Genomic DNA, 24,919 nt, shown 5'->3' with positions numbered 1-24,919 from the left:
AATAAAAATTGCTAGTACGGTCACATTAGAAATAAATAGAAACTTTAGGATTATCGATTTTTCCTCGTTCATCAACTATTATAAGGGTTTAACAAATACTTCATTGTCTAACATTTGACCAAGATCAAATATTGTAATTTAAGCAAATAAAATTATTTCTAAAGTAATTTCATATCACTGGACTTATTGTTATCCTTTTTACAAATCATTTGATGTGGATACACTAAGAACATAAGCATTCTAAAACCAAGAATCATCTTTAAAATTAAGAACGTTTGAATAAACTAGATTTTATTCACTTCAGAATTTTGTCAAATGTAGTAATTGAAACTTTGAGTACCTTCCAGTTCAACGTCACATGTAATTTTATTACCATACATTTCAATGATCCTATTTCAATTATAAACTATATACCTATTGTTATGGTATTTAGGTTAGATAATACCATTTTAAACAAAAACAATTGATGCTTTTAGGATAACTTTTTTATGAATAGCAAGACTTTTATCATTCCCTATAGTAACTAAATAAATGTCTTGTCTGACTTTCAGTTATTTTACTTTGTTTTATTTCACTATTTCGGTTGCAAATAATTTGATGTTTTACATTTATAACATGGCTAACAACAAACATCGATTTGTTAATGCAGTGGAATATTTTGCCATAAAGCAAGTCCATAATAACTTTAGGCCTTTGTCAATTTCTGCAGTTATCTAACTGGTATTTTCCATACATTGAAATTATGATTAAGATCTATAAAAATATATCCACTTAACTTTTAATGTAAAGATATTTTCAATGAACAGTTGTTCTTAAGATGTAATTTACAAAAGAGATTACTTTTTTTTAAGTGTATTACATTTATTTATGATAAAATATTATCCATACAATTTTTCGACTGAACCAGTTAGAAGTAAATGTCAAAATCGTTTATTCATATTTTCTTACCCCTAGAATTGTTTTGTATCTTCATAAATAAAAATGAAGTGAATGAATCAATGTCCAGATGTGACTTCCTGCGATTAGTCTAAATATTGTACATGCTTTCATACAAACGTACTTGTATGCACACAATTGTACACATATATGTATTCTGTATATTACACACATATAAGACACATACGTGAATGTAAATACAAAGATACAGAAAATATATATCTACATTCTTGACTAAATTCTTTCATCTGATTAAAGATCTTCATACTGAAAGGATATAAACTTATATTGTAACAGAATTACAACTGAATCATGCATAATATTTAAACAAATTATAGATTAAATGAATATCTAAATACATGATATTCTGTAGTTAATTATAATCATAATCTTTACCTTCCAAGTTCTTGATAAACATGACGAAACAAAAACATTTTATTACGTTTTATTCAACTATTACACTAATATTGGTTTCGAATTTTGTGACTGGTAAGTAATAGATGATGAATGTTGAAATTAAAAAATCAAAAAAAAATGTTTTTGTGATATATTATGGTACTTCTATGCATTTTTCTCCTCTTTGTAATTACATTTTTTAAAAGTAGTGAATTGTAAATGTGATTTGAAATTGTCATCTATAAAAATACTGTTGAAATGATGAACAAAATCAACTGTAAGTCACTTCTTTAGAGAATAAATATTTATTCTCTGAAGAATCAACTTAAACTGAGTCACGAAACGTTAGAAAATCTAATGTTTCTACTCATTGGGATATTACAAATATATATGAATTAATTTACTTATAACAATCTACTCAATACTCAATTTATTCGAAATTATCAAGTCAAACCTTGATATTGACACCTAAAACGTCTACTGTAGTTATGAGTCTGCCACTTTCATTAAAGATAATAAGTTGTTAATTAGTGAACAGAAGTATTGAAAGAATTCATCAGTAAATTAGCTTCTTTGGTAAATATCGTTTTAATTATTGTATATAAATATATTACAGTGTTTTTGTTGAATGTTAATTCTATTCAGATATTTATTTTAATAAAGAATTTCACATTATCAATAATCGAAATTTAAATATGATTAACCCTAGAAACTAGAAATCACTTTAGTTCTATCTTAATAATCACACTTCAGGCATGTAAAATAGCTTAGTTTTTCAACTAGTAACTATGCATTTTCATTTAACCATAATCAATAAATAAATAAAAAGTTCGAAAATCAAAATTATCTACCTTTATTCAGTAAAATTTTTATAAATAAACTTTTAAAATATGTTTTCCATAAGTTTTGCATTTGTATTTAATTTGGAACTTATAGTTTCAATCATCTAGTGATACTTGATGAAGTATTGATAAAAGCATAAGATCATGAAGAGTAGTTTGTCCTAGTTTGGAGCTTCTCAGTAGTATTCATCTATAGACTTTAATTTATATTGTTTATTAGTGTTGTTTTTTTAACAATTCAGCTGGAATAGAGTGACCACTTTTAGTTGCATAAAATAGAGTGTGACTATTAGCTAATCCTACTAGATTTTTAATACTTATCAAAATTCTTTCAGTTTGTGTTGAAAACTATCCTTAAATTTGACTAATCTCTATCAATCATTTCAATAATAAAACAACTAATTAGTTATATAATTCCTTCATTGTACTAAGTAATCAAAAATTCAAGATTCAAGTGGTTCATAGATGTTTTTAAAAATTATGTTACGAAAAGTTACCTTAAGATTATTGATTATTTTCATTTGTTTCTGGTGTAGTTCTGCGCGCAAGAAGTAGTTACACCATGAGAATCAATAAGAGACATGAAGCCAACCAAAAAAGCAAACAGAAATATTCATCAATTCTAAATAAAAAAATGTTTTTGTAATATCCCAGTGAGTGGAAAAATTAAGTCTTCTGACGTTTCGTGACTTAGTGTAAGTCACTTCTTCAGAGAATAAATAACCAAATCAAAATTAATCCAAGTTTAAATAGTACAACAGAACAATAAAAATAATAACATCAATTCGTCAATCCATTCATTATGGGAAATGAAACGATACTTAGGAAAGTTAGCTTTATTTAAATGATCGAATTCAGTTTTCTACTCTATTATGATTGAAACTAATGATTTAATAATCATAGTGAGAATTCTTAGTATGATTAAAGCTTTACTAATTTGAACACCTTTAATTTATAATATAGCGAAAATGAATAAATGTGATAAACATCTCTGGTGTAGTCCAGCTCTCTAAAATGGGTAGTTTGCTCATGAAGCTTTTCTTGTTCTTCTACATAACATTGTCAAAGCAAAGTACAGATATTAGTTCAAACACAACTCCATGACAATTATCCTGCTAAACTAAAATCCATTTCTACCACCATATATGATCCTGTGAACAAAAAAGAAAACTATATATTAACTGAAGTTTATTCCAATGTAATTCATTAACAGGTTCGTAAATAAAAAATTGTTGTTAAATGTCTATCAACCGATTGATGTTAGACCAACTTTGGAAACCTGAAAGCACTGGACGGCCGTTTCGTCCTATTGCGGGCTCCTCAGCAGTGTGCATCCACAAAACGGCCGTCCAGTGCTTCCAGGTTTCCAAAGGTGATCTAAAATCAATCGGTTCATGATGTCAATCAAAAACTTAATAATCCCCACAACCCCTATACTAGTAAAAACGTTTTATTGTACAATAGAATTATCATTTTAAAACGATTACTTCACTCAAAATATCCTAATCCGTATAATTCAACTTTATCATTTATTAGTTATCACTGATTAGTTATTCTTTTTCAGGTAATTACTTACAACTCATCATAACGTATAATCTATACGTGACATAAAGACTAAGTGAATGATTTTGAGTATAACATTATCATATAACACTTATGATTTAGATCTAATGTAATATTGAGTAAATTTTACCTGAAATTAATTTACAATATCCATAGCATTACAAACTTTTATTATTTATAGTAAATAGGAACCACGTATTTTGAGTTTTAAAACTGTTCACCATTGTTGTTCATTAATCACTGTTAGAAAAGTTTGATTTTATTCCCAAATATGACTTTTTCAACAACAACAAAATCAATAATTTATACTTGATTTTGTATTTGAGTAATTCTAATTAAACGATTATGATTAAGAATCGATCAATAAATTAATGAAGAAAATGAACGTTCAAATTCGATTACTCATTGAGTACCATAAATGAAATAATGATTTTATAACATTAAAAAGTCCCGTGTTGTAAACTTGAACAACATGTAAACGAACAATTTTGTCCATCAGGTTTCACTCTAATATACAACAACATTTATAAGTATCAATGAAAATATCAAAACAAATCAAGAAAGTTCATAAGTTAACAATAGCAACGAAGTAGATGACGTAACTAGGCGTAATAATTAAAAAACACAAACTGATTGTATAATGACAGGCATACCATTTGTGATAATAATAATAATAATAATGATAAAGGGTTAAACCGATATTCCATAACAGGAAGTAGGTCAAAGACTCGAAAATATTAACATGGAAATAACGATCATTCATTAAAACTACTTAACAAGAAGTGTTCAAATAATTGGACAGTGAAGAATATATCCCACAAAGGTATGAAAAGAAGACAAACGAACAATGGATATAGAAAAAAATATCTACTAATGAGGCATGACATTAATCACACATTAATTCATTGAATATTTGACTGATATAATTATTTTTAACGAACCATTTTTCTAAGGAAAATGGAAACATTGTTTTCTGTTGTTGATGTATATATTAACCCACTACATTAAAAAATATTGGCGGATCATATTGATGTAGATATTAATAAAATCTATAAATATATATATCAGCCTTTATGTAGAATAACAGTTTCGTACCATTAATTCAAAAAAAATTGTAGTGAACTAGTTTATGGAACGTAATAGACGTAATTCAATTACTATTTTTCCATAACTAAATACAGCTGTTTTTATTCCGGACTATTTAGGTTACAAAGTCAACTACTTCGATTAGCCTATTCTTACAAAACAAAATATTCTATAATGAACAAGCAGATGATTTCAATTATCTTATTGATTTATTTTATTAATTTCGTATTTAAATTCAGCTCAGATATCATCTCCAAATGAAGCACTTGGGCCTCCTGGACCGAGGGGTGATCCAGGGCCACCTGGTCCAGAAGGCGGAATCGGAGCACCAGGTTCTCGTGGACCACCTGGTCCCCCGGAATAGATGGTGAACGTGGGCAGGCAGGACCTGCTGGGACGCCTGGGACACCGGGACGCGATGGGAGACCTGGAGTCCCAGGAGTTCAGGGCTCACCTGGACCTCAAGGGATTGTTGGACCACCAGGAGAACCCGGGGGTGAGGGAAGTCCCGGACCACAAGGTTATCAAGGTCAAACAGGAGACAAAGGTGATACTGGCTTTGATGGGCATAAAGTGAGTCTTATCATAATAGTGATACATATTTTGTTTTTACGGAGACTGATGTGTGCATCTTTCTGAATGTTTATTAAACCATAATTCTTTTAAGTATTCTTGGTTAGAATGAATAAAATTGAAGTTTAAATAATAACACAAGTATTCAAACAAGACATACTGAATATATTCATATGCATGCAATGTTCTACGATCAGTGCTTTATTAACAGACATAATTAAACAGAGATTAATTGTGAAGATTTATAGTGATTTTTACTATTATGAGACAGAGAAAAAGAATATGTAATTTAGCTGTCGAATCTACCAATTATATATAAATTATGTTGATTTGTATGTGAAAACCAAGTTGTCCCCTTTGAACCAATAAAGTATTATCACTACATAATATAGAATACATGTAAGTTTAAAATGTATTCAACTTGATTAATGTACAAATATGATCCATCTACTATAGACATTTTCTTTTTTTTTAAAGGAGGGGACTGATTATATTATCTAACTGATTGAATCAAAGCAACTAAAATAATAAAAAAATTCACAACACAACGGAACACAGTGGAAAGCGCTTAGTCACCAATTTACCAATCTTTATTAGATAAACAGAAATATCACTAGCTTTGTTAACTTACTGAACATAGAACTTCCCATAAGCTAGTAGCTCGGTAGAAAATATCGCATCTCTGTGTGACATAAATATTGTCGCTCATTAAAATTTAGGCTATCTCATCTTTAATTACTTTGAGATTATCTTTGAGTGGAGAAAACTAAAATACCTTCATAGTAAACCGTATAATGAGCATTCTCAGAATGAAAATCATCTGATTCTTTATAGGTGACTAATTTCTACTGTTCTTTCTCTTAACCATCTAGGGTTCTCAAGGACCTATGGGACCACAAGGACCTCAAGGACCAACGGGACCCGTTGGCCCGCCAGGTCCCATGGGTCCACCTGGACCCTCTGGTCCAAGAGGTGAAACTGGTCCTACTGGAAGAGCTGGAGTGATGGGACCGCAAGGTCCAATAGGTAACCCTGGAAGACCTGGGGCATCAGGACCTGCTGGACAGAAAGGGGATCGCGGTTTGACTGGAGCAAAAGGAGAAAAAGGTGAAAAGGGTCCTACAGGAACACCAGGACATCCAGGGTTGAGCAAAGAACGTGGGATTCAGGTAAATAAGTTATGAATGATCAAATTATGCTTGGCATTACTTTAATGTGCTACCTAAAATATTTTACATTATTAGCATAATATGTATGAAAATGGTGTAGATCGTAACAAAAATAGTATAAATTATTTGGCGAAATTGTCTAAAATTCACTTAAAGTATGGTAAAATTTTACTATTGAAATAATTAAACAGCCTTAATCTTTCTTCCTTTATCAGGGTGAAATCGGTCATGATGGACGTCCAGGTGTTCGAGGTGAACCAGGTCAAAGAGGACCAGAAGGATCCATGGGAGTAGCAGGAAGACCGGGGGAGAGAGGGACGATGGGACGCTCAGGACTTCAGGGTCCAAAAGGGGCACAAGGTGAACCAGGTTCAGTTGGAGTAGAAGGGCCGACAGGAATCCAGGGTCTTAAGGGTGAGAAAGGTCAACTTGGACGTCCAGGTGAACGTGGAGAGACCGGGCCACGTGGTGAGCGGGGACCTATGGGCCCTATAGGAATCAAGGTAATGACAACATCGTATTTTAGATGAAGTTTCACTGACTGTTAAGGTTTCATGATATGACCCACCACCAGATAGCTAATGTGAAGCTATTTTCAGAAGACTGTAAAGAGATTATATATTAAGCTAACTTTTAGACAAATAACCTTAATTAGCAGAGTCAAGCAAATCAAAAGTTATTCTCAATAAACTTAATTAATAAGGAATCATTACAGATGGATAAATTCTCTAACTCTAGAAAACTAAGTTACACTTGTTAAATATCAACACCTTTTTGTCTCACTTTTTGTGTAATCAAAATTGTTTGATGTATATTTTGTGCCCTCCAATATTGTTATCGGATGAAAATGTTTGTAACGCAAAGAACAGTGAGTAAAAACAGAATATTTTTAAAAAATACCAATTCATGAGTCCCCTAGGCTGTAAACCACAACTACAAGTAGTTAAGAAGAAATACGCAGTTTATGTTAAGACAAGTCAAGCGGTCTTTTAATACTCTGGATCAACAAATATACTAACAGTCTTGATACGGTTGTTTTTGTTATGATAATTACTACTAATAAATAAATCCACAGAATCGGAGTGAATATACCGAAGTAAAACTGCACTAAATTGACATTCATTGTGTTGGAAAACTACTAAATGTTTTTATATTCATAATTACAACTCGTTTACTAAACGATAAACGTTTTTAACGAATCTTGTTTCATAGACTAGTCAGAATTGTATAGAATACTTTATTATTTTGTTATATAAGCGGGATTACAAGAAACTTAAATATACACCTTCCAGTAGAGATGCAATGACCTTCATTTCTTAGAGTTAATAAAAAAATTAATAACCAATTTTTTAAATCCACTCACTAAAACCAGTAGTGAGTCTACACAGAAAACTGTATTTAACTGTATATGAGCTTACAACCGTGAAGACCTTATCTTGAATTCGTATTTGTTTATGTATTAAACATCACAATTTTTACTGATCTAATTAAAGTGTGGTGTTTACTACTGATATCGATAGATATGATTAGTATGTATCATCAATCGAAAGTGAAATATCTGGAGGCAGAATGTTAAGAAGATCGAGAACAGACAATGATCGGTGTAGAAACTAAGGAATAATGAAGTCTGAGACGACTGATTGATATTTTGCAAATGACTTATTTACTGTATGGTTCTCAGGTTTTCCTGAGACATTCTGTAATTTTGTATTCAAATACAATCCGATTATCCCCACTTATGTTCTCGTTCACTACAAATGTAGTGTTTGATACTCTTTAAAATTACAAACAGTCTTTATTGATTAGTTTCATAACATGAAAAGTAAGTTTAAAACTTTATAACAATTGACTATAAGCTTTCATAATAAGATTTTAGCTTACGGTTACTTCCAATAGATAAATGACATCCGCATGAAAACATAAAAATAATAAATGTTTCGCTGACATAGTAAATACATTGTTTTTTATACTGGGCACTTAGGAATATTTAGTAACAATAAATAAAAGTAAGTAATCTATTTGTAGTTGAATATTATTGATTAAAAAGTATTTTTAATTCTTTAACAGATAATTAACATGCAATTCAAAATGTAATCAGAGAGTGGTTTTATGAATATTATAGTAATTTAATAGTTGAATTCATGAGTTAATTAAAGCTAGACCATGGTGGTAAACCTGAAAGCACTGGACGGCAATTTCGTCCTAGTACGGGACTCCCCAAAAGTGCGCATCTATGATCCCACCTCGCCGTGACCAGTGGAGTTGAACCGGGTCTGTTGTCAAATAGTAACTCAATGAAGACAATGGTGGACGGTGGCGCGATTTCATGGGTCGGTTGGAGACCAACGTTAACACCATTGGATGCCGGCTCAGTGGTCTAAAGATTAAGAGTTCGCACACGAGACCAACAGGTCCTGGATTTGAATCTCACGAGGCGTGGTCGTGGATGCGCAGTATTTAGGAGTCCCATACTGGAACAAAATTGCCGTCCAGTGCTTCCAGGTTTTTCATGGTGGTCTAGCTTCAATCGATTCATGAATCCAACTATTAATCTAAAATCGAGCTTTTCTTTTTAACAATATTTTCAGAAATCCATTAAAGCTCAAAATATACTGTCATCTAATCAATAAAACACAGTCTCACTCATTTAATTTAGATATTTTTCAGTATTAAGGGTATTTATCAAAAGTACTTGTGACATGATTTAGTTTTATTCTTAATATCTCAGCTTCATATCCTACCAACTATTGATTCCAAAGGAAATTCTATGTTTTGTTATAGACATCACCACATCATTAAGTTTTTTCCGGAAATAGTATAAACCCAAGAAAAATGAGAGAAATCACACAACTTTACTGATCCTTATTTTTTTTTCACTAGCTGTTGTATGTGGACCAAATTCCTATTAAAATATTATAAATAATTCAGTTCGACTAAATGAGAGTTAGCCTATTACATATCAGTAAAACTCTATATTGCAAATCAACTCAAGTTAAAAATTTACTTGATTGAGTTTAGACTACTTTTTTTTTAAAGAACTGTGTTAACCATAAAAATTTAAGGTCTAGAGTACATACTGTTAATGAGTTTCATATCAAGATGATGAACTTTTTCATTGATATCTGGGTTTCAATAACTGACTAGCTGATATTAGTTTTCAATCAAAAATATCCCCAAATAATGAATGAAGGATTAACCCTATATGAATCAAATTGATAAAAACAATAAAATTCTTAGTATCAATGATTTGGTTCTCATATTCAAGTGGAAAATTCTAAAGCAACAAATAAGATATAGTACCCGAGTTTATAAATTCATACCTTTTAAAACATTAGCAGTAAGTAATGCACTAGCATTTGGCTAATGTAACTCTTACACTGAATTACCAATAAATGACTTAAATTTATTTGAAGATTATTTCATTTTTGAGTAATCAAAGTTATTTATTCGTAACACTGATAATCCGTTACAATACTCATGATCTGTAAACTTAACTACCGTCATCTTTTCATCAGTAATAAAAACTGAATTTCAGTGAATATCTCTCACTTCTTTTTTCACCTAGAACTAATTTTACTAATTAAACACTGAAATGATGATAAAACAAGAAGATGCCAATTATTTGAATAAAAAAAGTCATATCCCATCCATAAAATATCATATTCATTATTGAAATAAACATTCATTCCATTTTACCATATTTCAGTAATTATTGCCAATTTTGTTTAAATCAATTAAATTTATTCATTTTCAAAATTCCATAGAACATGTAAATTGAATGAACAGTAGAATTATTAACCTATAGGAAGCAATCCAAATGGTTCCTTCTTTTTGTTTTTTTTTTAAGATAATCAATTATTTGGCATTTTCAACAACAACAAAAATAAGGAAAATCTATTCTTAAAATAATAGATATGATCATTCTAACTAATGGACATTCGTCTATTTTTCTTTTATAGATTTACATTATATTATTTTCTTATTTTCATTTGTCCTTAAATTATGTCGTAGTATCATAGATTATACCACTTAACTGACAAATACATAGAAAGTAGTTTTGTAACAACTAATGGACTAACTGGAATATTATTTTCTTTTTTTGGCCTCAGTAAATCACTTAGTCCAAAAATGTATTATTCTACTTTTGGTTACTAAGATTGATGATGATGATGATGATGATGTTATTTATTAAACAAAAGTCAAGTTGTTGTTATTGTATTTTTAGATATGATCACAGACTAGTCGAAGTGATCAGTTGATCAAGACATACATTCAATTATCTATCAATTGCATAAGCAACATTATTTCAACCATTTGAACACTATCTAGAAAAACTTTAGTAACTACATTAAGAATTTCAGACAAGCAAAGTCGTAGTTATAATCTGCCTCGTCTTCTAACTATATCCATTTTTTTAAGTCTAACCAAACAGGTAACAGCTATACAGTTATTGATGAAATAATCCGTCTTTTTAGTATTCAGAATATTTTTCGAGTCTCTAATTACTACATTTTTTGATGACAAAGCAATTCATACAATTCACTGTATTATGGATTTAAAATATTTTGAAATGGTAGTACCATTATTAAATGTAGTATGCGAACTAATATATTTCCAAATCCAACCAGTACTTACCCCAATTATGACTAGTGGATCAAGAGTGAAGATAGAGAGCACAGCATATACACTTGAATGCATTAAATTGAATTCAGAATTGTACGGCTAGGTACATATATAACAGTTATTATTTTATACAAACAAAATAAGATTATATCCAGTTTCTACCATTTAAAAGTTAAAACGTTGCTAATTTTGAAAAGGTTTATATTGCCTTTTTATTAACATCCAAGAATAGATTTGATCGACATCTTTCGGTAGATGTTCTGAATTGATCATTCACTACCAACTATAAAAAGAAGCTTGTCAGATCTAGAGGTTTTGTTTTGTGAAACTAAATACTTTTCTTTTTAGAATTCGAAAAACTCAGGTGATATTACTGGTTATTTTATAAAAAAATTTAATTAATAACAGAATCTGTTTCCTTTATTCCCAAGGGTGCACAAGGAGAACTTGGCATGGCTGGAAGCCCTGGAAGTCCAGGATTAGATGGACAACCTGGACTCAGTGGTAGTCCTGGAGAACCTGGAGCACCGGGTGAGCAAGGACTTTCAGGTCCTCCAGGACCACCTGGACGTCCTGGTCTTGATGGGGCTCCTGGTGCTAGAGGTGAAAATGGTGCACATGGAATGAATGGAGTACCTGGAATTAAGGGAGGATCAGGACCAATGGGGCCAGTAGGTCTGCCGGGAGCAAGTGGGACACCTGGACACGCAGGACCAATGGGACCTATGGGACCAGTTGGCCCAAGAGGACCGACGGTAAGTCGAAAAGAGTAAAACCATTACTAAAAATATTATATGGAATTAGAATAGATCCATCAGTATGAATACATAAGAATTAGCTTTCGATAAACAAGAACATTATGTTACTTTTAGTTTCTTTCTAAACTATTAAACAGAGAAAGAATAGATAATACCTTTTCTGGGAAATTTAATCTAGATGAATTGTAATAGTACTCAACAGTAATATTTAACGAAGCGAAAATCATTCCACCAAAGCATAATTGCATTATGTTATAAACTGGATGACATAAAATTATTTGATTTTGAACGTAAGTTTAAAGTCACGATTGTAGTAATTTACCCTCAAACTTTAAGGGGTATAAGTATGACAATAAACTTCATTTTATAACTCCGAGCCATAAGCGTCAGTAGTAAAATAATCCCTAAAAATTAACCAAACATTCAAATATTTATGTTTTATCCTTATTAAAAATTGATTTTTACATCGATATATTAGACATACGATACTATGAAACATCTAAGTCGTACTCTATGTCCAAAGTTCTCATGAAATTTTGTTACATTTTATAGCATCCTGTTAAAAGCTGAAATAAAATATCCTTGTTAATGGCATGCCTGCAGATAAATATAGCATTTGAAAACCGTTCATTGTTTGATGGTTTAAAATCACTCACAAAGCATTATTTATACAAATAGGGTGCGATAGGACCTGCTGGAGAACAAGGAATGAAAGGTGCAACTGGACTACCTGGTGGTCATGGAGACAGTGGAGATGTAGGTGATCCTGGACCTGACGGTGACACAGGTCCGGAAGGTCCTGTGGGCGCTGTTGGACCTCCAGGACTTCCAGGTCCCGTTGGTGATCAAGGCCCTGAAGGCCCAGAAGGTGCATCTGGTCCACCTGGTCCTGCAGGATATGACGGTCCACCGGGAATGGATGGGAAAGATGGGTTATCTGGCAAAGATGGAAAACCCGGGCCACAAGGTGTACCAGGTGAACAAGGAGCAGTCGGAAAACCAGGTCGTAGAGGAGATCGTGGACCACCTGGACCACAAGGAAAGAGAGGATATAAAGGTCAAGAGGGAGTAATGGGACCTCCAGGAGTTTATGTAAGTTTTTATCAGAATACTGCTCACAACATTTTTAGCCATTGTTTTTATTCAAAGTTCCATTCAAAAAATGGGTACTAACAATTTTACTAGTATTTATAATGGTATATTGTGTTATGAATGTACATATTTTCAATTAGAGATTGATAATGTTTATACGAATCCTAAGTGATAAATGATATAATTATCATCACAACCCTAATGATCAGATTTTATAATACTGGAAAAGAACTTTAAGTTAACTTGTCTCGTATGCACTATATCACCAATATAAGTTACAATTACATATAACATATTCTCAGCTTTTTTGTTACATTTTTAATGCAGAAATCTCAAAACAGACTAATGCTTTAAAAATTAAAATTAGTTAATTCATTTAATCAAACCGAAGAGTAACAATTACCCTAACTCATGGTGTTGTTCAACATACGTTTAAAAGAAAATAATCAAAATCAAAATTATCCAAGATAATGTTAAAAACAATTATGAACTAAACTACTGTCAAACATTTAATTTTATTAATAGTTTGAATACAAATTATGAAATATGAAATATGTTCAAATGGAAGAATGTGATGTTCTGCATACATAATTTTCATATCTTAGTGATAATATGAAACTTCACGTTATGATCAGAGTCATATCAAATATTCTGATTTTCATGAAATGTAAATAGATATAAAGTGAAGTTATTGGCAATCAATAATTGCCAGTATACGTGTTGCTATATCAATCTTAATCATTAGTAAACATTGTGAACTAGCAATAAGCAATTTCAATGTAAATTGAGGATAGAGTTGGATAGAGAAATGAATGATGAAATTCCGGTTTATATATATATATATATATATATATATATACATATATATATATATATAATCGTCAAAGTTATAAGATTTTCCTACATTTCTTTCATTTACACTCTGCTTATAAAGGGTGTTATAGGCTTAGTCGGTGTTCCTGGATCAAATGGAGAAACTGGAGTAAACGGTACAGTTGGTGATCCTGGTCTTCCCGGTCTACCTGGAACCGATGGACGCCCGGTAAGTTTAATATAGGAAAGTTAAAAGTCCCTTGAAATTAGGAATTTTCAAAGTGTATGACATATCCTTTATTCAACTACAATAAACAAGAAAATTCAAATATCTGAACAAAGAACGAATGACTGTTGGACTTTATTGTGAATTGACAAGAATTAAAACTATAAATCATCAAACTCCAACTTGCAGGTTTGATGATAACTTTCTAGCTGTAAGACCTAAAGGTTCTTTGTTCGATCCCTGGCATATATGTAGGTGCGTTTTGCAGTGGTGTCCTTTATTAGAAGGAAAAAGTTATCCAGTGATCTTTTGGTTTCTAATGTTTCACTATCTAACTTGATAAAAATTCTCCCTACATCAACCTAGTCTCCACAATCGCCACCGTCATAACGGAGTATGTAAATAAAATGTGGAGCTGTGAAAGTTATTGCTTACTGAATCGGTAAATATATTTGATTATGAGATTGCTTTGTTAGGCTTTGTAAATGTTGAGATGAATGGTGTGAAATGTCTGTCTGAATTAAGTTACAGATAGAATAAAACTGCGTGACTAATGATTGGAACAAATACATGTTATTTAACATAAAACAAATCATAGTATGGTTAATAACTGGATAATATTTTCCACCAAGTGTTGCTTAATGAATGAACTTATGTGAATTAGGTAAGAAGTTTTGAAAATAGAGTGAATGCACAATGAATTATTCAAATGTGCAAAAAATAAAATTAGTGAGAGCAGATAACATCATGTAACTGTCCCAAATTTCAAATATCAAAAAAGCGTGCATAATGATCTAGAGGTTAAAGAAGAATAGGACAATGAAAGTAATGGGAGAGATAATTATCCACTTAATAGGCATGAAGAAAAAATATATTGACATGTATTCATCGATTGCATTACTTGAAAAGCCAATACCGTAATCGTTTTAGCCGCTTTAAGTAACTGGCTTTCTTATACTTATAAGGCATGCGGAAACTATTTCCTTATTTTATAAACAAATTTTTGGTAAATAAAGAAGGAATGAATTCTTGGTATCACTTTTTAACGAATTTCTTAAAATAATTAAATGGGACATAATAAAATGTATCTGGGTTTCATTAAAATTTATGATCGGAGTTAAAGATTTACAGATTTATAACTTACTAATTTCACGTATCTTGAACATCCCATCTCGTGGTAAGTACAAATAGTTTAATTAGGAAAATTAACAAGCAACCTACTCACTTTTTGGTCGATCTAGTAGGTGAATTACTCCGAAGCTTCTTTTATACATCATCCGTGTTTGTAGAAGACTATTTGAAATAATCTATATTCTTACGTTTTCAGGGCTTACGTGGACAACCTGGATTACGTGGCCCTCCTGGGCTTCCTGGAGTCGTTAAAGTTCAGCCTTCTACCATAGGAGGAACAGGTTTGCCTGGTGATCGTGGAAATCCTGGTTCATACGGACCCACTGGAGAACCAGGTCCTAAAGGAAGCGCGGGAGAAAGAGGAATTACAGGTGATCCCGGTGACCCAGGAGATCGGGGTCTTTCGGGTCCACCTGGACCACCAGGACCTGATGGCCAAACAGGAGTCGATGGAGAAGACGGTCCAGATGGCATTCCAGGGGATGACGGCCCCCCAGGACCTCCAGGACCCTTTGGAGAGCCCGGTCCGGCTGGGGAACAGGGTCCACAAGGCCCACCTGGGAACAAGGGAGCTATGGGGATGACTGGTCCTCGAGGTGAAACGGGCCAAAGAGGTGCACCCGGACCAACTGGAGCAACGGGAGATGTTGGAGAGCCTGGTTTGACAGGGTCTCCGGGGCCTAACGGAAATATAGGAAGAAAAGGACCGACCGGGCAACGCGGACAACCTGGAGCAAGAGGGAAGCAAGGAGATGCTGGAGAGCCGGGTAAAACGGGGGAGCCGGGTCCCCATGGGTATCCAGGATTTATGGGGCCCCCAGGAGAGCCTGGTCCGGAGGGTCCTGCTGGTAGTGAGGGTAGTGAAGGCCCTCCTGGAGAACAAGGACCTCCTGGAAAGCATGGAGAGCTTGGCGAGGTTGGGGATGTGGGTGATGCAGGGCCACCTGGAAGAGCAGGACCACCAGGTCGTCGTGGTCATCCTGGTTTTCCAGGTCCCAGAGGACCGCCTGGAGAGGTTGGAAAACCTGGAGAACCCGGACCAGTCGGACCTATTGGACGTGCAGGTATGCGTGGACCTCGGGGATCTGTTGGTGGTGTTGGAGTTGCAGGAAGTAAAGGGGAACAAGGACTTGCTGGAGCTCCAGGGTCCCCAGGAGAAACAGGACCCAGAGGAGATACTGGAGAATCAGGCATTCCTGGGAAAGATGGTCGTCCAGGGAAACAGGGAGAGCCAGGTCCTAAAGGAGCTCCCGGAGGGAAGGGCCCAACCGGACCTCCTGGACCCCCGGGTTTGGATGGTCCTGTGGGGTACCCAGGAGATCAAGGACCAAGAGGCCCTTCTGGTCCGATTGGAGAACGAGGTCCGATGGGCGCTCGGGGTTCGCGTGGTGATCGAGGAGATCCTGGTGAGGTCGGGCCACTTGGCCCTCCTGGTAGAGATGGGGAACTAGGTCCACCCGGTCCACAAGGTCAATCAGGACCTCCTGGCCTGCCTGGCCCACCTGGTCAAATTGTATCCATGCAGGCACGAGCTTCAAGAACTAAAGGAATAATGTATGGAGATGATCCTGCAATCAAAAGGAGATTTGGAAATATTGAAATAACTACTCCCCAAGGAACTGCAGAACTGCCTGCCCGAACTTGTGCACATTTGGCTGACATGCATCCTAAAAAACCTGATGGTGAGTTAAGATTACTGAATGGCCAACTTTTGAGTTAATATTATAATGAAATATTAAGAATAATTTTGCGAATGCTTTTTTCGCAACCATAAGTAATCTTAATTTTCCTAGGGAACAAAATAGTGGTAACAGTTTTATGTTGTAACAAATGTGTATTTCAGTAAAATAAAAAAATTTTCATGTAAATAATAGATAAGTTTCTTTCTATGAGAGATGCTCTGATGAAGATAACTCCTCATCTACTTATCTTAATTGGTGAAAATTATCAAATTATACTAAAATATTGTTTTGCACATGATTGGCGTAAAATAGCCTTTTCATATGATAAATCATTTTTTCAGCCTTCATTATAACATGATAGTAAATCTCTACAACTAATTATTCAGATCCTATAGTAGAAGAATGTCGTCAAAGCAACATTTACTAATGGGTACTAATCAAAAGACAACTGGAAATCATAAAGTACTATGAAGATCCGTTCTTTTTAAAATTGGTATCTATTAACTCTAAACGATGATAAGATTTATCTTTGGAAGAAAACTACGGCAATCAAATCTTATTAACACTAGATCAATCGATTGAATCACAGTGGTCGGTGTCTTTTAACTTGGGATTATACTGGTTTATTGTTTAAATTTAAACCTATGGTCTGTCATTTAAACAAAGTTTCAAATACAAATGAATGATTGCTAAGGCTGCTGAAAATATTGTTTAATAATTGACAATTAGTAAGTACTAGGTCCCCTTTATGTTCGAAAACTGTCCAATGTTTAAAAATACATAAGGAGAAAACTGTGATGCAATTCTATCGTATATAGAGAATATGCTAAGTAAAATATTAGTAAAAGCCGTTTTCACTTCAGTACCTTATCAAAAAACTTGTTGATTAAGGTATTTATAAGATGCTTTCACCAAACTTCAACTTCAGCGACTGACTTTTCTGAAATGTAGTAGGTATTTATAAGCACCTATTATTTTGCTTTATTTTTCTGCCTGGAAGGTTTCTAAAAACACCACTTCATTTCTCTTATTACATCCGTATTTGACATATTATCATTTAACATATGTACAACTAAACAGAAGAAATATTATTTTCGAAGACATTTTGGCTCTTGTCGCAAGCAAATATACACCTACATAACATGATCATTCACAATATTTATATTCCTTATTGCTTTGTGAAATATAAAAAGACATGTCTTTTCGGGAATTTAATATAAATTCAGGTATTATGTTTTTAGTTTCATAACTCAGAAACAAAATTATTCATCAAGGTTAATTCAGTTATGTATAGAAATTAACGATTTGGTCTCATTATAAAACCTTGATTGTAATAAAATAACTTATAAGTACATCCTCCTATATATAACGTATTTTCAATGTTTCAACAGAATGTGATAAGATTCACTTGTCATTGATAGCTTTGTTAATATTACTACAAGTTATGATTCTACCAAACAAAAGCGTAGAAATACATAAAGTACTGAAATACCATAGAATAATCGGACTCAATTTTTAATTTATACATTTCTTAATGTGCAGAGTTAATTTAAATTCTAAACATTTATTTTTTAGCTAAGAAATCTAGTTTAGTTTTCTCATTATATCTTGTATCATTTCATAGGTGAATACTGGATTAACCCTATCGGTGACATTATAAGCAGTCCTACTAAAGTCAATTGTCTTATGAAAACTAAAGAAACGTGTATCAAGCCAAAACAATCCAAGATTTCTATGAAAAAAATACCTCCTACTATGAATAGTAGATTTTGGCTTCAAGAAATAAGTGAAGTTAATGAGGTAGGCACGAAGTAATTGTTATTTACTTTTATCAGCTTGATTTTTTTATGAAAAGTTTTACTACTGAAAACAGACCCAGTGTCCTAAACCTAAATTTTTGTTAACTAGGATTAGGCTTAAAGTGACCTCTTACAACGCTAACGAAATGTGACAGTGGTTTATTTACAAACTACTAGTAAAATTTTAAATCCCAGACGTTATTTTCTCTTTATCTTTATAATTAATGGTGTTATACGTAAGTTTATGTGAGGATAATGTATGGTCTCATATACAAGGCCGGTTGCCTGTTCCTTTTTTTAAATTGACTTAGTTGCTAAACCATGTCATAGAAACAAGTAATCAATTTACCTGGAATTGACTCGTCTGTATGACTCCATTATCGTGCAGGAGTAAGATATAAATATATGTGGCAAATACATCCTAACTGTAGACTTTAGCAGATTTGGGTATTTCATGTGTTACCAAGTTACTAAATAAAGTTAAATACCTTAGCGATATTCATGGCTTAACTCAACATAAGTTCTGCGAGACCGCTGACTTGTAACCCCTAGTATGTCATCTAATCGCCCTAAATAACTCTCCCGATCGTTACTGCTACCTTGACGTGATGGTTGGGCCTGCCTATTATGATGAACCAATCGGGTTATATTGACTGAAACAATTGTTCCTCAAGTTCTTACCACGCCAGACAGGTCTGTTGGAGAGTAGGAAGACTAAAAACAACTAACTCAAGGTCTGGGGACAAATTCGTACTGCTTACTGCAGAGAGATGTGATGACAGTAAGGTGTTTCCTTCAAACAACCAGAGAGACAGTGATTCTACCTTCCCATAAAGGAAGATTAGGGTTAAAAAAGGTTAACCCAAAAAATATACACCTCATCTTATCCCACGGATATTCGTCTACGGTGGTAAGGTCTCAGTTAGTACGGAGATAACACAAAAGGTCATGTGTGACCGGTCGAAAGCAGTCTTCCCTTGCGTAACGGTTTCACGTTCTCAGGTCATTGTGACCACCTCTAACCCAATTTCTTTCTCAGGTACCTCTGGAAGAACCCTTCCACAATGTTGGCAGCCGGGAAGTGAAAACCGCCCTCATACCTCTAATAGCACTCGAGACCACAGTATTCATAATCGGCTTCCCTCTTCAGTCCCTATTATTCCTCCCACCTTGACTTTCAACTCTAAACTTATTCATTTGATTTCCTTCTTGAGTGTCATGATGGCCGAGGATTCTGTCCTAGGTCTCCTGAAACCTCCCTCAAAACTAAACAATGGGGCTTTCAACATACGCATCCTATGTCAAATCGGGCAGCATACATCCCTGGCCAAGACCCTAGGATCTCGTACAACTGATGTATGCTGTGTCTCCAAAACACACATACAGGGTCTTGTTGTGTGGTCATTCACTTCACCTCACCTCGCCAAAACGGAGAGACGGCGAGATACACCCTGTGTATATGTGGAGACCCGACAGAAAGTTCTCGTGGACTTGTGTTTGTAGGTATAGCACTAAGTACGAAGGCATAGCAACAGCCGCCTATGAGCTGTTTGGCTAAATGGCTCCAAAAGAACTCGGAAGGATAGAAACACACGTCTTTTCATCGTTTCTGCCTACGCTCCCACTGACTGCAGCTCGGATTAAATGAAAGATGGCTTTTTCAGAAAGCTTTCAAAACTTCTTCGAAAAGCTGAACATTAGGGTGGACAGGACATTCATTGAAGAAATCATCCAATTGCATCACGAGGCAATTGCTCACCTGGAATCCTGGAGAGAAACGGAAAAGAGGTAGGCGGAAGAGCACACTACGTTGGTAATTGGAAGCAGATATCGAAAGGATGAATAACAACTGAAAACAACTGGAAGCGATTGCTAAGGACATAGTTGGATGAAGAATACTGGTGGGTGTCCTATGCTTCTCCACGAGGTGTAACTGGAGTAATCAAGTAAGTATATAGTCTAAACCAAAAAGATATATATTTAGGTGGGTATTTCGGTATTTCGGCTCAGTGAGCATATAGTGGCGAACGTCTGCTGCAAGTGTGCTCATACAATCCTTCATTTTTAGATATCTTAGAAATATTGCTCGCATCTGCTGGAATCATTGGGTAAGTAATAGTGAGGTTAGACGCACAGTATTAGGAAATGATGGCAAATCAGTTGATGAGGTTGTAAATCTTCATCGACTGAGATGGTTAGACCATGTATTACATATGCCCAGCCACCGATTACCACAGCGCTCAATGCTTACTAGCGTTCGAGACATTTGGAAAAAAGTTAGGGGCGGCCAAATCAAAACTTGTCATCAACCCATAAAGTCAGTGACTTCTGGTCTGAGCCATGTTGGTAGATGCAGACTGTTCGGTTGATGTCCGAGTGACTATCGCAACCAATGGTTGGAGACTCTGGGTGACATGGCTCAGAATCTATCACAATTGCGTTGGTGTATACACTCTTTATCTTCCTTTAAACCGTGAGACTAAGATTGCTTTATACCTTTGTTTCCATGAACGGATTCTTTCTTCCTGTATCGTATCCTTATAAACAATATATATATTGCTATCATTGAATTATCTGCATCTATGAATTCGGTGTTCATCCAGTTGTGCTAATGACATATGGCATATACATATATGTGCCTAGTCCTACGTTGAAGTTGCTTGACTGACTGATATCACGGAACTATGGCCATATGGTTCCAAACGTTGAACAATACAGTCTAAAATTGATCTCAATGGAATGGGTTTTATCTTTTTTTCTTTCTTTGTCAACAACAAGAACATAGAGTAATCCCTATGCTATTTACTTAATGAACTCATTCTTTATTTTTAAATCGTAATTTCTATATCCAGTCTTTTTTACTATCATAAATACTAATATTACTTCAATTCCTTTGATTCGTAACTTCTAACTTCCATCGAAAGGTTGATGAATATTAGTGTAAGGTTTTGTATTATTTTGAATGAATTACTGAATACAGAGTATAAAAACATGAGCGGTCGTTATAATCTCACTTACTATATCTTATAAACAACAGTACAGAAAGGAAAGATTACTACGTTTTAGGAATATAGATAGTAAACATAATGATAGTACTAGTAAAACAACCAAAAAGGTAAGAAAACATGTGTTCAGACGTATTTTGGATATAAAGCGGGAACTTAATAATATGAAATACTCAACAAAATTTCATGTTGTTTTTAAGAGACAGACGTACTCAGTACTTACGGTTTACAGAGATATGATACAACTTATTACACGATATAAATTGATTTTGTACTGTTTTATTATAAACGATTATATGAAACGTTTATTAATGCAATTTCAGAATTCCATTTCATTGTCTTCGAGTTATACTCATAAATCTGTATTATTTCTATTTTAGTTAAACTATGCTATTGAATCAGAACAATTGAATTTTTTAAAATTATCAAGTGATATGGCTGTACAACGTATAACTTTATCCTGTTCTGGATTATCAGATATGACAATTAATTCTACTATATCATTAGCTGAAAATATTCGTCTGTTAGGTGATGATGATACAGTTTTAGAAAGATATCATCCACTACGTAAATTTCACATTGAACAAGATCAATGTGGAAAGGTTTGTCATATAATCTAAATACATTTATAAACATTAACTTTCATTCATAAACAAGTTTAATATGCTATATATTATTGTAGTCGGGAAAAATTTAAAAAGTCTGTTTACCTTGAATTCCTTAAACCTGTTACATGTTTTCTATGTAACAATAAGAACATAACAGTTTAAATAATCAGTCAACCATCTGTTATTTACCTTACTAATTACAATAAAATAATTAACAAAATAAATGGTGATTTATTTGAAGAGGAGAGTGTCCAACTTAAAACCATAATAACCATTATTGATAATAATAATAGTAATAATAATAATAATAATGATCACCAAGTTTTTACAATAAATATTTAGTTTGTATCAGAAGAGGTTTTGTGGAGATTGTAGTAATTTCAATAGTTGAGACCATGAATCAATTGAAGCTAGACCACCATGGAAAACCTGGAAGCACTGAACAGCCGTTTCGTCCTATTGCGTGACTCCTCAGCAGTGTATATTCACGACCTCGCCTCGCGGGATTCGGACGCAGGACCTATCGGTCTCGCGCCAGGCGCTTAAGAAACTAGACCACTGAGCCGGCATCCAACAGTGCTATTGTCTAACTTCAACTAATCCACGAAATCGAGCGACACATCCATCATTGCCATCAGTAAGTTACTACCTCACAACTGACCCGGTTGAACTCCACTGGTCACTGCTTCTCACTATCTGTTATTTACCCTATTAATTACAATAAAATAACAAAATAAATAGAGTGATTTATTTGAAGAGGAGAAAGTGTTCAACATAAAACCATAATAACCATTATTAGTAATAATAATATTATTAATATTAATATTAATAGTAGTGGTGATAATAATAATCACCAAGTTTTTTCTCATTTGTCAATCTGTGAAACTTCGTTTTTGTAATGAAACACTTAAGTGCAAAATTCTAGACTAAATCATAGTTCATTTGTACTAATCATGAATTATTTACCGAGTCAATCCTTATTCATCAATTTGTTTTTAAGCAGCAATAATTATCGAAGATTATGTCTGTGATCATTGAACTGATTAATAGATTATCTAGTAAAAATAATTCAGTCTACCGTTTGAGAAACATCACGACAGTCTGTAAAGTACGATCAATTCTTTTATGGAACACTAGAACCCGTAATATTTATTGTTACATGATAAATTGCGATGTATGAGCATCAATCAATAACTGTCCTTAATACAACAAGTATGGCGACGGATAATATTTTATGATCAACAATTATCAGAAATAAAGCTAGTCTGTTTGAACAATTTCAGTGGAACTGTTAGATACTAGAAGGTTGATCTATTACTGCCTAAATTACTTTCAATTTCATGACGTCAAATACTGAATATGTAACCAAGTGTATTTGTAATTAATCGATCGATACAGGACTTGAAAATGTTAGGTTTCATTTCATTGGAAATGTTTTTAAATCAAAATACTAGTATTTTTCAAATCCACCGCTGTACTTTTAATTGTGTTTGGTTTATCACAAAAATTGTTCTTGTATTAATCGATTTCTTTGAACGAATAATTATATAAAGTGAAATAACCTTGAATAGTTGAATTATAAATTGAATTTCATAAAAATTTCAAAAAAGTAGTAAGCCAACAGACGTCAAATCACCAATACGTTAATATAATAGTTGGGTTTTTTTAGACCTGACTGATTATCCTGGCTTATTTCTGCATCTATACACAATAAAAGTAAATCTGATTAACATTTCGGTTTTATAGTTTAGTCTATATTTGTAATAATGCATTTCAATACTCTTATCTTAAATATCTGTATCTATCTGTCTGCTCTTATATTCCTTTTTTTATTTTAGATTACCAGTGGTTATACAACTGTTTTAATTAGTGGAAATCCGAGTAAACTACCTATTCGTGACATTAATTTTATACATCTGGATACAATTAACTATGAATTGATTCTTGGTGATGTTTGTTATACAACGTACTTAGGAAAAGTTGTTTCTTTGAAACACAGTTACAATAATTAAATTATTTCAAAGTTAACACAAGTATAAAATAAAATGATTTATCATGGAATTAGATGTTATAATAAATGATTATAATAATTCATAATTACTGAGTAATATCCTCTATTATATTAAAATAATTTCTGTACACAAATCAAAGAAAGTAAATAAATGTTTATTAGAATGTTGAATACGTTTTGTTTTGAATTTTAAAGAATTGTAAAGTTTATTGAATCTTATATTATACTTTGGCGGCCCGCTTGAATATCTGGGGTATCTGTTTTTGTGATATCAACATATATCAACAAGTTACTTATCTTTTGTTTGTTTTGACACATCATTATGGCCCTTATTCGTATATTCTATTTGGGTGGGTTTATGAAAAGTTTACAATCCTTAGCTGTACAATATACAAAAAAGTACAATCAGAGACATTGTGTTGTATGTTAATATGCATTGAAAAGAATGATCATTGTTCAGATTCCGATTCCTGAACTGCTAAAATCTAACTGATGATAACTTAATATTTATCGTCAGGATAGATGATGAAATAAAGAGAGGAAACTTGATGAAATACTTTGTGCTGAGAATTCTACATTGTACCAAAACTATGATATTGAATAAAG

The 24,919-nt window shown here is 33.3% G+C and overlaps 1 protein-coding gene across 1 annotated transcript; it reads left to right on the top strand.

The window, feature by feature from the left end:
* The first annotated feature begins 906 nt into the window (after positions 1-906).
* MS3_00007701 (uncharacterized protein) lies at positions 907-24,919 on the top strand. The gene is made up of 11 exons (XM_051216017.1): positions 907-1,425; positions 5,063-5,396; positions 6,269-6,565; positions 6,781-7,068; positions 11,620-11,943; positions 12,625-13,038; positions 13,973-14,080; positions 15,405-16,890; positions 18,515-18,690; positions 22,075-22,296; positions 24,141-24,919. The coding sequence occupies exons 3-11, from the start codon at positions 6,284-6,286 to the stop codon at positions 24,312-24,314; spliced, it is 3,474 nt and encodes a 1,157-aa protein (XP_051066567.1). The 5' UTR covers positions 907-1,425; positions 5,063-5,396; positions 6,269-6,283; the 3' UTR covers positions 24,315-24,919.

This window comes from Schistosoma haematobium, chromosome 4 (genome assembly GCF_000699445.3).
Source record: "Schistosoma haematobium chromosome 4, whole genome shotgun sequence".
Lineage (NCBI taxonomy): Eukaryota > Metazoa > Platyhelminthes > Trematoda > Strigeidida > Schistosomatidae > Schistosoma > Schistosoma haematobium.
This window is presented reverse-complemented; position numbering and strand designations above follow the sequence as displayed.

Bases quoted from the DNA above. Each gene is read 5' to 3' on its own strand.
- MS3_00007701 (XM_051216017.1), top strand. From the start codon at position 6,284: ATGGGACCACAAGGACCTCAAGGACCAACGGGACCCGTTGGCCCGCCA. The intron at 11,944-12,624 runs GTAAGTCGAAAA...TTATACAAATAG, and splicing joins TTGGCCCAAGAGGACCGACG to GGTGCGATAGGACCTGCTGG. The intron at 22,297-24,140 runs GTTTGTCATATA...TTTTTATTTTAG, and splicing joins AACAAGATCAATGTGGAAAG to ATTACCAGTGGTTATACAAC.